At 45.7% G+C, this 16405-nt stretch overlaps 1 protein-coding gene across 1 annotated transcript in view; it reads left to right on the forward strand.

The window, feature by feature from the left end:
• Positions 1-16405, forward strand: part of USP21 (ubiquitin specific peptidase 21) — a 46991-nt gene that overhangs the window by 21490 nt on the left and 9096 nt on the right. The window contains exons 6-10 of the mRNA XM_060257121.1: positions 1685-1822; positions 2884-2948; positions 3702-3805; positions 6980-7066; positions 9798-9876. Coding sequence (XP_060113104.1) covers positions 1685-1822; positions 2884-2948; positions 3702-3805; positions 6980-7066; positions 9798-9876 — 473 coding nt within the window. The remainder of the gene's footprint in view (positions 1-1684; positions 1823-2883; positions 2949-3701; positions 3806-6979; positions 7067-9797; positions 9877-16405) is intronic.

Consider the following 16405-nt stretch of genomic DNA (forward strand, 5'->3'; position numbering starts at 1 on the left):
TTCTTGGTGCTTGGGAGGGGCAAGTGTGACGGCTTCTAGTGTCCTGGCCCACTGATGGACCTCCTGATGGCACCTGGTTTTTTTGGCCACTGTGTGACACAGTGTTGGACTGGATGGGCCATTGACTTGATCCAACATGGCTTCTCTTATGTTCTTATGTCACTTACCTGTTAAGTTGGCATCCCATTTTTTTTGGCCAAAAATTGACACTTAAAGCAGCTCCCTGGAATTAACCCACTCTCCACCACCAATAAAAATAAATGTTATTGTCCAGTACAGAGGTTTCTTAGCAAGAGTTTCTCAGCTTGTGGCTTCTCGGCCTCCGTTTCAGTGGGCTCATCTGGGTTAGAGGAAAACTCCGGGTTGGATCCAGGCATGACAAAGGGGTGTCTGTCTGCTTCCCCCCCCCCCCACCCTCTAGAAAGAGGAACCAGTGGCCCTGTCAGCCAGAGCTGCATCCAAGCACAATGGCGAAGGGCCTGGCTCCTTCCTGCCCTGCCGAGGTGCATTGTGGGAAATTCCCAGCTTGGCTACGGGTCTACATTGTGCAAATCTCTCTTTGTGAAATTTGCACACCGCTTTGAGCTGCGTAAACTTTATGACTGCAGTTTTTTTTTTAAAAGGCAAATGCTGTGCTGGGAATTATTAGGAAGGGAATTGCAAACAAATCAGCCAGTATCATAACGCCCCTGTATAAATCTGTGGTGCAGCCTCAGTTGGAATATTGTGTACAGTTCTGATCACCATATCTAGATAGTGTTAGATAAGATGCAGAAAAGAGCAACTAAAATAATTAAGGGGATGGAACACCTTCCCTATGAAGAAAGGTTAAAGAGATTAGGGCTCTGTAGCTTGGAGAAATGCCAATTGAGGGGTGACATGATAGAGTTTTACAAAATTAGGCATGGGATAGAGAAGGTAGAGAAAGACGTACTTTTCTCCCTGTCTCCCAATGCAAGAACTTGTGAGCACTCAATGAAATTGATGAGTAGGAGGCTTAGAACAGCTCAAAGGAAGTCCTTCACCCAAAGAACAATGAACACGTGGAATTCGCTGCCGCAGGAAGTGGTGGCAGGTACAAGCATAGACAGCTTCAAGAGGGGATTGGATAAAACGATGGAGTAGAGGTCCATAAGACGCTATTAGCCACAAGGTCTTGATGGAGCACTCTGTCTGGAGCAGTGATGCGCTGTATTTTTGGTGCTTGTGGGAGGGCTTCTGGAATTCCGCCTCCACTGGTGCAGCTCCTCATGGCACGTGGGTTTTGGCCACAGGGTGTTGGACCGGATGGACTTTTGGTCCGATCCAGCAAATCTCTTCTTATATTAATTGGTCTTGGAGGTGCTATTGAGCTTGGATCTTTCTGCCTTTATGTTTTTGTTTGTCTTCCCAAAAAACAGCAACACTGTCTTTAGATTCTTCTCTCCCCGACTGCGAAGGCTGGTAGGGGGAAGGAGGAAGGCTGAATTCTGCAGAGCAATTCCACCCTTAATGGCACCTTCTCTTGCCCACGGGCTCCTTGGGCTGGGGAGAGACACCGACAGGGGAACAGACCTGCCCCCAATCTGCCAGGGCCTTTGCCCTGATGGAAACTCCCAGATCCCTTTACTTAGAAGGTATAAAGCTTGACTGATACGTGTTACCCAACGCCTTTTAAGAAGCACATTTCCCTCCCCTTCTCCAGCCAGCAAGATGCTCAGGAGTTTTTGAAATTCCTCATGGATCGGTTGCACGTGGAGATAAACAGGAAGGGGCGAAAAACTCCCAGCATCCTCTCCGACACTAAGAGGACCTCGGTGCTGGAGGATGCCGACACATTGAGGTGAGCCGGGCCCATCTGGGTGCCTTCCTGTGAGCTGGAGATCAGGGGAACTGAGTAGCCAAAGAGCTTCCCCTCCATAATTGTCCTTACGAGAACTCAACGTTGGTCAGGGTTGTTATTCCCATTTTATAGGTCAGTGCTGGAAGCAGTGAGTCATTGGCTTGGACAGGCCATGGCTCAGTGGCAGAGTATTTGCCTGGCACACAGAAAGCTCCAGGTTCAATCCCCAGCATCTCCAGTTAGAAATACTGGGCAGTAGGTGGAAATGGTCCCATTTCTCGCTCCAGCACTCCCAAACTGATTTTTCACACTGGCTTGTAGTGTAGATTGGAGGGAGTGATGGAGAGTGGCTTTCCTCCCCTCGAGAGTGTCTCATTGAGTCTGAGATTTGAACTCAGGACTTTCAAGTGCCTGGGCTACCCCAGCTCTTGCTCGCAGCTCCTCCCTCGGTGGTGCAAGCAGCGTCAGGTTTTGCTCAGTCGGAGCTCACATTATCCTTGCCCTCTTCTGTTTCCCCTGGCACTGAAATTTAGACTGCAGGCTTCTTGAGGCAGGGGCTTTTCTGTGTCATTTATGCCCCGTACACTGCTGGTGAGTTTTAGCCGCTGTGTGACACAAAGCATGGGACCAGATTGGCTTAAACCAGGGGTGGCCAAAATTGCTTAATGTAAGAACCACATAGAATGAACATCAGATATGTGAAAGCCAGGAGAGAGGGAGGGAAATAGATTTTTTTTTTGGGGGGGGGGGGAGATGGAAAGAAAGCAACTTTAAATGATTTAACTCAAGTGATTTAGAGAGATAAATGCCTTTTCCAAGCTGGCTGGTGGGGGATGGGGGCTTCAAGAGCCACACGATATGTGTGAAAGAGCCACATGTGGCTCCCGAGCCGCAGTTTGGCAACCTCTGGCCTAAACCAACATGGCTTCTCCTACATTCTTATGGTGTTGTGCAATAAATTTGCAGACGACCCGCTGCTGCCGCCGCCACCTGCTTCTCCACCTGTGGGGCTGGCGCTGCCCTGCCCCATGTCACACTGATGTCCCTTTTCTTTCCCCCAGTGATGACGAACAAGCCAACCAGATGTGGAAGCGCTACCTGGAGAGGGAAGACAGCAAAATAGTAGGTGAGCAGGCCGGCCTTCTGAGGAGCCCAGCCGAGACTTCTGACAGCCCCCTCTGCTTTCTCTCCTTGGTTTGAGAGATCCATACCCCACCTATCAATTGAATGATCGTTGCAGATCATTCAGTTATTCTCCTATAATGTGGACGATTGGGGGAAAATATCCTAACGTGTTAATTTCTTGAAATGGGCATGAACAAAGTCTTTTAGAAATAAGGAATCACTTTATACTTCCACTTCTAACACTGCCACGGGTAAGGGCAAACTTCTTGCTAGTTTGAAGAAGAAGATGATGATATTGGATTTATATCCCGCCCCCCACTCCGAAGAGTCTCAGAGCGGCTCACAATCTCCTTTACCTTCCTCCCCCCACAATAGACACCCTGTGAGGTGGGTGCAGCTGAGAGAGCTCTCACAGCAGCTGCCCTTTCAAGGACAACCTCTGCCAGAGATATGGCTGACCCCAAGGCCATTCCAGCAGCTGCAAGTGGAGGAGTGGGGAATCAAACCCGGTTCTCCCAGATAAGAGTCCGAGCACTTAACCACCGCACCAAACTTTGAATGCCCTCCTGGTGTTATGAGATTCAAGGATGTATAAGTATCCGGCAGGCATGGCCATATGTCTTTTGTTTGTAGAAGAGAGATAGTCTGGAGACAGGAGGCTGTCCATTTGCCTTTCATTATGTATCCCTCTGTTTAATGAATGAACCGGGCTGGGTTTGCAGCCTAACAGTGCTCCCCTCCTTGTCTCCGCCAGATCTCTTTGTCGGCCAGCTGAAGAGCTGCCTCAAGTGTCAAGCTTGTGGCTATCGGTCCACCACCTTCGAAGTCTTCTGCGACCTCTCCCTGCCCATCCCAAAGGTAGGCTGAGCGGTGGCTCCCAAAGACCCTCTGTGCCAGGTCGGGCTGTTGGTCCTTTCGACAAAGCGGGCCGTGGCTTGGTGGGAGGGCCTCTGCTTGGCGGGCAGAAGGTTCCCGGGTTCAGTCTCCAACATCTCCAGTTAAAAGGACTGGGTCGTAGGTGATGGGAAAGACCTCCGCCTGAGACCCTGGAGAGCCGCTGCCTGTCATCGCAGGGGACGCGGCTCAGCACAAGAGCCTCTGCTTGGCATGCAGAAAGTCTCAGGTTCAAGAAGAAGATAGAAGAAGATATTGGATTTATATCCCGCCCTCCACTCCGAAGAGTCTCAGAGCGGCTCACAATCTCCTTTCCCTTCCTCTCCCACAACAGACACCCTGTGAGGTGGGTGGGGCTGTAGAGGGCTCTCACAGCAGCTGCCCTTTCAAGGATAACCTCTGCCAGAGCTCTGGCTGACCCCAAGGCCATGCCAGCAGGTGCAAGTGGAGGAGTGGGGAATCGAACCCGGTTCTCCCAGATAAGAGTCCGCACACTTAACCACTACACCAAACTGGCTCTCCCCGGCATTTCCAGTTAAAAGAATAAGATAGCAGGCGCCTTGACCTGAACAGCCCAGGTGATCTCGATCTCATCAGATCTCGAAGGCTAAGCAGTGTCGGCCCTGGCAAGTATTTAGATGGGTGACCTCCTTGGAATACCAGCAGTCGGGAGGGCAGGGGCAGGCTTTATTCAGCCACCTCCCTAAATATCCTCAGTAGGGGTCAGTCACCAGAGGCCACCATGACTTCCAGGGACACACACACACACAAAGAGGACTTTTTTTATAGCAGGAGCTCCTTTGCATATTAGGCCACACTGCCCTGATGTAGCCAATCCTCCTGGAGCTGAGAGGACTCTAAGTACAAGGCCTACTGTAAACTACACCAGGCTACACCAGGCTGGGTGTGGCCTAATATGCAAAGGAGTTCCTCCTACAAAAATAAGTCCCAGTCCTGGGCAGGGTGAGAGCAGGCTGGGCTCCTCTTTTGCTGCACTTCTGGCTTTCAGGGTCAGGGGCTCGCCCCCTCCCCCTTTTGGAGCCAGAATGGCCCGGCAGAGGGTGGCCCCCGGGTGAGAATAACCCCAGTGGAGTGAGGGTAAGGTTTTTCCCGGTGTCCTAAATAGCCAGTATTCCCATCCGCCTCTGAACAGGGATGTCCCATTTAGCCTTCGCAGCCAATAGCTTGTTGATTTATCTAAGCTCCCTTGAAATCTGTCTGAGGTCGTGACTGTCATCACATCCTGGATCAGTGAGTTCCACTGGTTGATTTATGGGCTGTGTGAAGAAGCATTTCCTTATAAGTGCATCAGTGCTTTGGTTCCTCTAGCTCACTGTGGGTTGCTCCCACAGGCCTCTTGAAGCTTCGGACACCAGGAGCTCTGACCTGGGTCATAGAATCATAGAGTTGGAAGGGATCCCTGGGGTCATCTAGCCCAACCCCTGGGCCATGGACTGGTACTGGTCCATGGCCTGTTAGCAACCGGGCCGTGAGTTGTATAATTATTTCATTATATTTTACAATGTAGTAATAATAATAAGACATTGGATTTATATCCTGCCTTCTGCTCCGAATCTCAGAGCAGCTCACAATCTCCTTTATCTTCTTCCTCCACAACAGACACCCTGTGAGGTGGGTGGGGCTGAGAGAGCTCTCCCAGAAGCTGCCCTTTCAAGGACAACTCCTACGAGAGCTATGGCTGACCCAAAGGCCGTTCCAGCAGCCGCAAGTGGAGGAGTGGGGAATCAAACCCGGTTCTCCCAGATAAGAGTCTTAACTTAACCACCACACCAAAATAAAGTGCATAATTATATCATCCCGAAACCATCCAATGGTATAATCCGAAACCATTGTGTTCAGTTTTGGGCACCACATTTTAAGAAGGATATAGACAGGCTGGAACGGGTCCAGAGGAGAGTAACGAAGATGGTGAGGGGACTGGAGACCAAGTCCTATGAGGAAAGGTTGAAGGAGCTGGGCATGTTTAGCCTGGAGAGGAGGTGGCTGAGAGGTGATATGATCACCATCTTCAAGTGCTTGAGGGGCGTCCTGTAGAGGATGGTGTGGAATTGTTTTCTGTGGCCAGAACCAGTGGGTTGAAATTAAAAGAGTTTCCGGCTCAACATTAGGAAGAACTTCCTGACCATTATAGCGGTTCCTCAGTGGAACCGGCTTCCTCGGGAGGTGGTGGGCTCTCCTTCCTTGGAGGTTTTGAAGCAGAGGCTAGATGGCCATCTGACAGCAATGAAGACCCTGTGAATTTAGGGGGAGGTGTTTGTGAGTTTCCTGCATTGTGCAGGGATTGGACTAGATGACCCTAGAGGTCCCTTCCAACTCTATGATTCTATGATTCATCCCCCGCCCCCTGTGGAAAAATTGCCTTCCACAAAACCGGTCCCTGGTGGCAAAAAAGTTGAGCCCAACCCCCTGCGCAATGCAGGAAACTCACAAATACCTCCCCGCCCCCCCCCCCCCCTCACATACAAACCCAATGATCCTGGCTCCATGCCCAGAAGATGGCAAAGCAAAACAAATCACTTCAGGACCTCTTGCCAGACTGGCCTGGAGAAAAATTGCTCATTGACCCCAAAGTGGCCAGCAGCATTTCCCTGGGTGAGTAAGAAAGAGCCACAAGAACTAAACCCTGATGCGACCCTTCCTGCCCTCCTTCCCATGATCTGCCTAATTCACAGAATCAGCTTTACTGTAAGATAGCCATCAAGCCTCCGTTTAAAAACCTCCAAGGAAGGAGAGCTCACCACCTCCCGAGGAAGCCACTTCCGCTGAGGAACCGCTCTAATCGTCAGGAAGAAGTTAGCCGGACACCTTTTTTTGATTTAATTCCAACCCCTTCTTGACATGTTACTCCAAGGGTGGTGCTTTGGCCCTTCTGCACGCCAAGTGTGCCTCCTGCCACCCAACTGTGGCCCTTTCCCAAAACTGCATGGCGGCTGAGGGGTGGGATGGGGAGGTCGTAGCGGGAGGCAATAAATGCGGCAGGACTCTCTGCAGCGGCATCCGTTTCCCAGCTCTTTTCCTAGCAAGCGGGAAGGGGTGTTGCTCTGGTGTACAGAGTCCTCGCTGCAGCTGTCCCAGGACTCTGCCTTCTTCTCATGCGTCCTCACTCTGGTTTTGCAGAAAGGCTTCACCGGCGGGAAGGTCTCCCTGCTCGACTGTTTCAGCCTCTTCACCAAGGAGGAGGAGTTAGATTCGGAAAACGCGCCGGTAAGTTTCCACCGCTCGGGCCGGAGTTGCTGAAAGTAAGAAACGTTCTGAAGTGTCTGCGTGGTGTTTTCATGTTCCACGAAACCCAGGCCCTGGCCGTGGGACAAACAGTGGGAGTTTGTTCAGAATTCAGCTCAATTTGTGTCATTAACAGATTAAGAACACCAGAAGAGCCCTGCTGGATCAGAGCAGTGAGGGTCCATCTAGTCCAGCATCCTGCCTCACACAGTGGCCTCAACCACTTCCTCTGGAGGGCCAACAGCAGGGCAGAGAGGCTGAGGCCTTCCTCTCATAAGAACATTATTAGAGCCCTGCTGGATCAGACCAGTGAGGGTCCATCTAATCCAGCATCCTGCCTCACACAGTGGCCAACTAGTTCCTCTGGAGGGCCAACCACAGAGCAGAGAGACTGAGGCCTTCCTCTCATAAGAACATTATTAGAGCCCTGCTGGATCAGACCAGTGAGGGTCCATCTAATCCAGCATCCTGCCTCACACAGTGGCCAACTAGTTCCTCTGGAGGGCCAACAACAGAGCAGAGAGACTGAGGCCTTCTCCTCATAAGAACATCAGAAGAGTCCTGCAGGATCAGACCAGTGAGGGTCCATCTAGTCCAGCATCCTGCCTCACACAGTGGCCAACTAGTTCCTCTGGAGGGCCAACAACAGAGCAGAGAGACTGAGGCCTTCTCCTCATAAGAACATCAGAAGAGTCCTGCAGGATCAGACCAGTGAGGGTCCATCTAGTCCAACCTCCTGTCTCACACAGTGGCCTCTACCAGTTCCTCTGGAGGGCCAACAACAGGGCAGAGAGGCTGAGGCCTTCTCCTCATAAGAACATCAGAAGAGCCCTGCAGGATCAGACCAGTGAGGGTCCATCTAGTCCAACCTCCTGTCTCACACAGTGGTCTCAACCAGTTCCTCTGGAGGGCCAACAACAAGGCAGAGAGGCTGAGGCCTTCCCCTCGTAAGAAGATGATAAGAATCCTGCTGGATCAGATCAATGGTCCATCTAGTCCATCATCCTATCTTACACAGTTAGTTCCTCTGGGGGGCCAACAGCAGGGAAGAGAGGTCAAGGCGTTCCCCTCATAAGGCCTTCTCCTAATGAGAGTCGGTGTGGTGTAGTGATTAAGCATGGCACACTCTAATCTGGAGAACTGGGTTTGATTCCCTACTCCTCCTCCTCCCCATGCAGCCTGCTTGGTGACCTTGGGCCAGTCACAGTTCTCTCAGAGCTCTCTCAGCCCCACCTCCCTCACCAGGTGCCTGTGGCGGGGAGAGGAATGGGAGGTTGTTGTAGAGTGTTTTGAGATTCCTTAGATTAGAGAAAAGAGGGGTATAAAAACCCAAGTTTTCTTCACAAGAACATGAGAAGAGCCCTGCTGGATCAGACCAGTTGGTTGCCCATCTAATCCAGCATCCTCTCTCACACAGTGGCCTCAACCAGTTCCTCTGGAGGGCCAACAACAGGGCAGAGGCACTTGCACCTGCTGGAATGGCCTTGGGTTAGCCATAGCTCTTGCAGGAGTTGTCCTTGAAAGGGCAGCTGCTGTGAGAGCCCTCTCAGCCCCACCCACCTCACAGGGTGTCTGTTGTGGGGGGAGAAGATATAGGAGATTGTAAGCCACTCTGAGTCTCTGATTCAGAGAGACGGGCGGGGTATAAATCTGCAGTCCTTCTTGCTCTTCTTCCTCTTCCCCTTGAGGTTGCCTCCTGGCTCTGTGATTCAGAGAATGCCTCTGAATTTGGAGTTTCCCTCAGTCACCATGGCTAGTAGCCGTAGATATAGAGTTATCCTCCACAAACCTATCTCATCCCCTTTTAAAGCTGTTGATTCCTGTGGCCATCATTGCGTCCTCTGGCAGCGAATTCCACGTTGTGATCTGACTTCATGTTGAATTACAGGCTGTCGTTGAATTATGCAGTACGGTTAGGAAAAGGAGTGTGGGGAGGGGGAGAAGCGAGCCGGGCATGGTGTCAAGGGGAGGGCCAGTGGGCCGGGAAGGGCCTGGGGGAAATGCTGCTGCAAAGGTTCTTCCGAATTCTCTTCTGACTTTGCCTCTGTGGCGGCAGGTTATAAAGGTTTGCTGCCTTCTGAATTACTTAGATCCAAGTGGGCGGCCGTGTTGGTCTGAAGCAATAGAACAAGGCGGTAAACAAGTTCGCCTTTAAGAGCAACGAAGTTTTATTCAGAATGGAAGCTTTCGTGTGCTCTAAGCAGACTTCGTCAGACACCCAAAACTAACAAAGCCGGAATGTTACCCAGATTTATGGCACTTCGCACCCACGACATTAATCTGCTTTTTTTTTTTATCACCCTCCAATGTTTTTTCAGCCCAGTCAGCAAGATTAGCTAACAAACACAGACCCAAATTTGTGATTCTTTTAATCTGCTGAAAGCACTCCCATGATTCTGCAGACCAACTCGCTGCCCACTTGCTGCTTGCCATTCCAGTTTTGCCTGATGAAGCCTGCTTAGAGCACACGAAAGCTTCCATTCTGAATGAAACTTGGTTGGTCTTAAAGGTGTCACTTGTCTACTGCTTTGCTCTTCTGAATTACTTGTCATCTGAAATAACTGAAAAGGTTGCTTTATTCTTGAGTTTGGTAACCCAGGATGGATTGTCCAATGTATAGCTGCATATGATTGTTTTTGTTATTTCTGTCTCCGTTTATCTATTTGTAATCCGGTATATGCCAATGAAGGCTTTTGTGTGTGTGTTGGGGCAGGTATGTGACAAATGCCGGCAGCGGACCCGAAGCACCAAGAAGCTGACCATCCAGCGCTTTCCCCGCATCCTCGTGCTACGTATCCTTTCCACACATCCTCAGTGGCTCCATTCAAGGCAGAAGGGGGGAGGGGGAAGAATTCTGCAGTTATCAGGGCTTTTTTTGTAGCAGGGACTCCTTTGCATATTAGGCCACACACCCCGATGTAGCCAGTCCATGAAGAGCTTACAGGGCTCTTCGTACAGGGCCTCCTGTAAGCTCCAGGAGGATTGGCTACATCAGGGGGCGTGGCCTAATATGCAAAGGAGTTCCTGCCGCAAAAAAAGCCCTGGCAAGTCAGTAAGAGTGACAGCCAGAGGTTTTGACGCTGTCTGGGGTAGTAGCGTACAGCAATCTGAAACAGCAAAAAGCTACATTATAGTAATGGCCTACCTTGCATGTTTTAAAAGTTGAAAGATCATAGATGGGAGACAAATGTTATAGAAAGGGTCTTCCCCTAATAGCCTTTTGTTTAGGAATCGAACACTACTTGAACTTTTTCCCACTGGTTCAGTTTTTTCCCACCCTTACATAACGTGTTAAAACTACATCTTTTCAAATTATGTCCCTGTTGTCTTTTTCCAATACTTGGCATAGTGCAGTCTGTCTGCCATGAACCTCTAAGATAAAAAAACACCCTTCTAGTCTCTTTTGAGAGTGACCCTTTCAGATGACCAGAGGAGTTAGCCGTGTTACTCTGTTGCTGCAAAATAGTAGAGAGTCCAGTAGCACCTTTAAGACTTACAAATTTTACTGTAGCACAAGCTTTCAAGAAACACAGCTAAGAACATAAGAGAAGCCATGTTAGATCAGGCCAATGGCCCATCCAGTCCAACACTCTGTGTCACACAGTGGCAAAAAAAAGTTTATATATATATACACACACACACACACACACACACACACACTGTGGCTAATAGCCACTGATGGACCTCTGCTCCATATTTTTTATCTAAACCCCTCTTGAAGGTGGCTATGCTTGTGGCCGCCACCACCTCCTGTGGCAGTGAATTCCACATGTTTTTTTTTTCTTTTCATGAAGATCTTTTTTTATTCAATACTACAACATAACAACATATAAACATAAATAACAACAAATACACTAATCAACATTAAAAAAAATACAACAATGAAGCCACCCACACACCTCATAAACACTCTCCCATTCACACAAGGAGTGTTAGGGGTTTGTCAATTCAGGTTCCTATTATTCCAAAATGAGTCCTTGCTTTTCACCCAATTATACATAGGATCCCATGCCTCTTTACATTTTTGTAAGTTACCATCATGCAATCTTGTGGACAATATATCTAATTCCGCAGCTTCTAATAGTTTGGTATATCTAATTCCGCAGCTTCTAATAGTTTAGTGAATTCCACATGTTAATCACCCTTTCGGTGAAGAAGTACTTCCTTTTATCCGTTTTAACCTGACTGCTCAGCAATTTCATTGAATGCCCATGAGTTCTTTTTTTTTTTTATATATGAATATATTTATTGTTTTAGTCATTTACATTGAGCTTATCCTTTTTCTCATACAGAGTATACATCTGAATCTCTATCTCCCTTTACAAGGTATTCTTGCTCGGTCCTTTTAATTTAAATGTTCTTATATCAGTCCATATTGAGGTCTTCTTGCTTCCAAGTAGTACCGTCGTTCTTTAGTCTTCTCCTTCTAAGCCTTATTAAGTCCATTTTCTCTTTCACCTTCATATTCTTGTCACTTCCGAGCTTTTCCTGCCCTGACGATAGGGATGAGAATGTTTTAGTACATAGGATTTGATTTCCTATCACATTCATCAATCTATTTTTCTTCCCTAATCCCTCCCTCCCTCCCTTGCGTGCTCAACTTTCTAGCCAGGGGCACAAATTAAGAAGCTTCCACCGAATGTCCCGCCGTTGACCTTCTAGTGACCACTTTAAATATGGATACCATTTCTCCTTTATCCTTTTTGTTTTTGACCCCCATTGTTCATCACGATTAAGCATGGCTATAATGTCCGACTGAACATATTCAAATAAATAATTATGCCAGTTTTGCTCCGTCCATTTGGTTTTATCCTTCCAGCCAAAGGCTATTACAGCCTTGCCAGCTAGCACCATTGCTTTGAATAGATCCAGCCCTTCTTTATTGATTCCGTATTTATTTAGTATGCTCCCGAACATTAAATCTAGATCTATCGTTGGTCTTATAGCAAAAAAATTATGGATATGCTCTATTACCTTTTCCCAAAAGGGTTTAACTTCTGAGCATTCCCACCACATGTGGGAATACCATCCTTTTTTCTTTCCACAGTGCCAACAGTTAGAATTCAAACCCTGGAACATATTGGCTAATGCTGCTGGTGTTCTGTACCATTTTGTGAGGAACTTTAGCTCCAGTTCTCTAAATTTATGCGTTTTGAGCTGATGTATACCTTTCTTGAGACTGTCAAATACATTATCTGCTAAGTTAGTTTCAGAGCTCCATTTTTTTTTAACTAAATTTTTTATCTCCTCCTTATCCGTCGTCATTTCCCTATATATCCTTCCTACTGTCCCTTTCTTTGTTTTTATCATCCCTTTTAACAACTCCTCCATTGGTTCTCCTTCAGTCACCAATCTGTCTTCTATTGTCTTCCTAATTCTGTTATATAATCCTGTTATTTTCAGCCAATATTTCCTACCTATTTCATCGTATAGCGTTTGCAATGGTTTGAGTGTCTGCCCAACTAACATATCTTGTAGCTTGTTATACCCTTTTTTACTGAGTAATCTCCACCATCCTTTATCGTCATTGTTTTCATCCAAGGCCTCTAATGGGGTTTGTTTAGATGTTCCCTTTAACCATTTTAATTGCCATTTTCTCCAAATCATTAGTGCTGTTTTCCTCGGTCCTGTTTCTAATATGTTAACTTTGATCTTGCGTCCAGTGAAAACCCCTAAATTCCCTATTCCATTATTTGCCTCATTCTCTACTCTTACCCACTTCCTCTCCCTTTCCTCTCCTATTTCCATTAATGCTTTTAATTGAAATGACTCATAATAACTCCTCAGATCTGGGGCCCCCCAACCCATGTTTGTATTATGCGCATATATGAAATGCCTTGAAACTCTACTTTTTTTGCTACCGAATATCCATTCTTTTATTTTTGCGTTCCAACTATCAAGTTTTTGTTTTTTAATTTCTAAAGGTATCGTTTGGAATAAGTACAGTAGTTTCGAAGTCCAAAACATTTTCGCTATATTAATCTTGGTTGTTATGTTTAACATCTTCTTGCCCCATCTCTTCATATCTTTTACTATCGTACTCCATATTCTGTTATAATTCTTTTCTACCAACTTTTTAACATTTTTGACTAAGTCTATTCCTAAATATCTGATTTTCTTGACCCCTAGTCCTATCCCCGTTCGTTCATGAATCTCTTTCCTTTCCTCTTTTTTTACATTAATGTACATTATTTCTGATTTTGCCATATTAATTTTTAGTCCTGAGTTTGATTCAAAGTCCTCTAATATAATCTGTATCTCCTTTACTGCTTCTTTTGGATTAACTATGACTATAATCAGATCGTCTGCAAACAAGTTCAACTTAATTTCTTCCTTGCCTAAATGACATCCTTCAATTCTCCCCGAATTTCTGAGACGTTGGGCTAACTGTTCCATTGCCATTATGAAGAAAAAGGGGGAGATCGGGCATCCCTGCCTAACTCCCCTCTGGATTGCGAATTGTGCCGTGTGTTCTCCATTAAGTCTAACTACAGCTGTACCTTCTCTATATATCTCCTTAAATACCCTTATTGTTGATTGACTTATCCCATATTTATCCATAACTGTCCACAAAAAATTATGTGACAATGTATCAAAGGCTTTATAGACATCTAACTTCAATAACGCCAATTTCCCGGACTTGTTATGGCTCAAAACATTTATTATGTTTCGGATTGGATGTGCAATGTTCCTACCTTCTACAAAACCATATTGATCTTCTTTTATAACTTTTTGTATAATATTTTTAAGCCTATTGGCCATTACTTTGGCAAAAATTTTATAATCCTGATTCAATAGGCTAATTGGTCTGTATGATCCTACTTCTTGAGGATCCTTTTGGGGTTTTAAAATCACTGTGATTTCTGCCTTTCTCCATGTGTCTGGAGCTATGCCCCCTTTAAGTATATTATTAAATACTTCTTGCAATTCTGGTACTAATATTTCTCTCATTTCCTTATAAAATTCTGCTGAAAATCCATCCAGTCCAGGAGATTTTCCTACCTTTAAACTATCTATCACTCTTTCAATCTCTTGTCTTGTTATATTGTCCTCTAATCCTCTCTGCTCTGTATCTGTCAACCTTACTCCTATCTCTTCTTCAAAATCTTTCACTCCTTTTTCTCCATATAAATCTTTATAAAAAGTCTCAAATGCTGCTTTTATTTCCTCTGAATTCTGTGTTAGCTTTTTATCCACTCTGATACTTGTCACACTTTGCCTTTGTTTCTTATTTTTTAGAAAATTTGCTAGTCTCTTAGCTGAGTTAAGAGTATTTCTCTGGTATTCATTTTTTACCATGACCTGTTTCCTCCATAATGCCATAGAGTCTAGATCATCTAGTTTTTTCTGTAAATCCCTAATTAACTTGTGTCTAATGGGGCAAAACTTCTGAGCTTGGTCTTTTTGCAGTTTACCTAATTCTTGAAGCCTGCCTTCTCTGTCTGCATACCATTTTTTCTTTATCTCCTTTTCTTTCATAATACATTGTCCTCTGATCACCGCCTTAGCTGCATCCCATAAGATATTTGTTCCCACTGTACCTCTATTCTCTTGAAAGAATAGCTTCGTTTGTTCCATAATATGTTTTTTATCCTTATCCTTAACCATAACCATATTATTGTATCTCCATATTCTTTTGGTTTGCTTATGTGTTGTTTTAAATTCTACACTTATCGGGGCATGATCCGATATCCATATTGGGTGGGTAATAACTTTTTTAATTTCCCAATTGCATGTTCTATTAATTAATACATAATCTAAACATGAAGTCGTTTTATATCTCCCTGAGAAGTATGTGGGTTCAGGTACCAATTTAAGAGCTTTATATACTTCAATAAAGTTCCATTGTCTCCAATTTATTATTTTATCCTTATTAACATCCTTATTAAAGTCCCCCGCTAATATCACCTCCCCTTCAATAAATTTACTAGCTTTTTTTAGAACTTTTAATAAAAAGGTTTTCTGTCCTGTATTTGGAGCATATATATTTATCAATGATGTTAACCTATTTTCAATCAAACACTTAACCATGACAAATCTCCCTTCAGCATCTCTTATCACCTCTATTGTTTTTATATCATACCTTTTATGGGTTAGGATTGCTACCCCCCTTGCTTTATTTGATCCCCGTGCCTCTGCCAAAATTTCCCAATTTGGGTCACTAATCAAGGGTCTTTTATCTCTTTTAGATTTATGAGTTTCCTGGAGCCAAACTATGTCTATATTTTGTTGTTTAAGGAATCTAGAGAGCTTGTATCTCTTTAAGTCTGATCCCAAGCCATTGACATTCAGTGTCAGCATCCTTAATGTTTTATCCATATTTAGATCGAAAACTACCATTCTTTTGTACCCCTGGCTGAATACCTAGTTTACTTTTGTACCCCTTCCCATTCCCAAATACCTCTTCCCTCCCCTTCCCCATCTCTCCCCCCCCCTTTGTGTAGAGCCATAGACTGAGGATGATCACTCATCCCTTCTCTACACCTTGAGCAAGCGCACTCCCCCCCCTCCCGGGTTATGTTACTACTTATTTAACCATTTTGTTTTTATTTGGATACTTCCCTTAATATGTCTCAGTCTCGAGACAGTCTTATCCTTTTCTCCGATCGAGTGGATGCTCCTTCTTCTGGGTCCTGCTCCTGTGACTGGGGTTGGTGAGGTTCCTCCATAGGCATTGGTTCACTGCTCCTCTCATCTGCTCCCAATGTCTTTAATAGCTCCCGTGCCTCTTCAGGGTGCCGTGCACAAAGTCTTCTTCCCTCCTGGTAGATAACTAAAGACGCTGGATATGCCCAGCTAAATTTAATGCCGCTTTGATTAAGTTTCTGTGCATAGGGTTTCATTTGAGACCTTTGGTGTAATGTTTCTTTACAAAAGTCTTCTTTCACATAAACTTTTCTGCCTTTAAAAGTTAAGTCTTTAGCTTTTTTAAGTGTTTTGAGGACTCTTTGCTGCAGTTTCTCTCTTGCTAGTTTCATTATAACTGGGCGGGGCGCCCCGCCCTGCCTTCTTGTTTGAAGTCTGTGAGCACGTTCTACTTCTTCTAGTTGTATCTCCATGCCCTGGTCTAATAACAAATCCACCAGTGTTTGCTCTAAATCGCAAGACTTAACTTCTTCTGAAATGCCAAAGAAGATAACATTCTTCCTCCTGCTTCGGTCTGAAAGTTCTGCGGATTGTTTTTTCAAAAGGTCAATTTCCCCTTTATTTTGCAGTGAAAGAGCCTTTGCTTCTGTCGCAACGCCAGCGACTGCCTTAAGTTCTATGCCTAAGCTCTGCATCTGTGTTGTTAAGTCAGCCAACGTTGCATGTACTTTAGCT

The sequence above is a fragment of the Heteronotia binoei genome, chromosome 1, assembly GCF_032191835.1.
Source record: "Heteronotia binoei isolate CCM8104 ecotype False Entrance Well chromosome 1, APGP_CSIRO_Hbin_v1, whole genome shotgun sequence".
Taxonomy (NCBI): domain Eukaryota; kingdom Metazoa; phylum Chordata; class Lepidosauria; order Squamata; family Gekkonidae; genus Heteronotia; species Heteronotia binoei.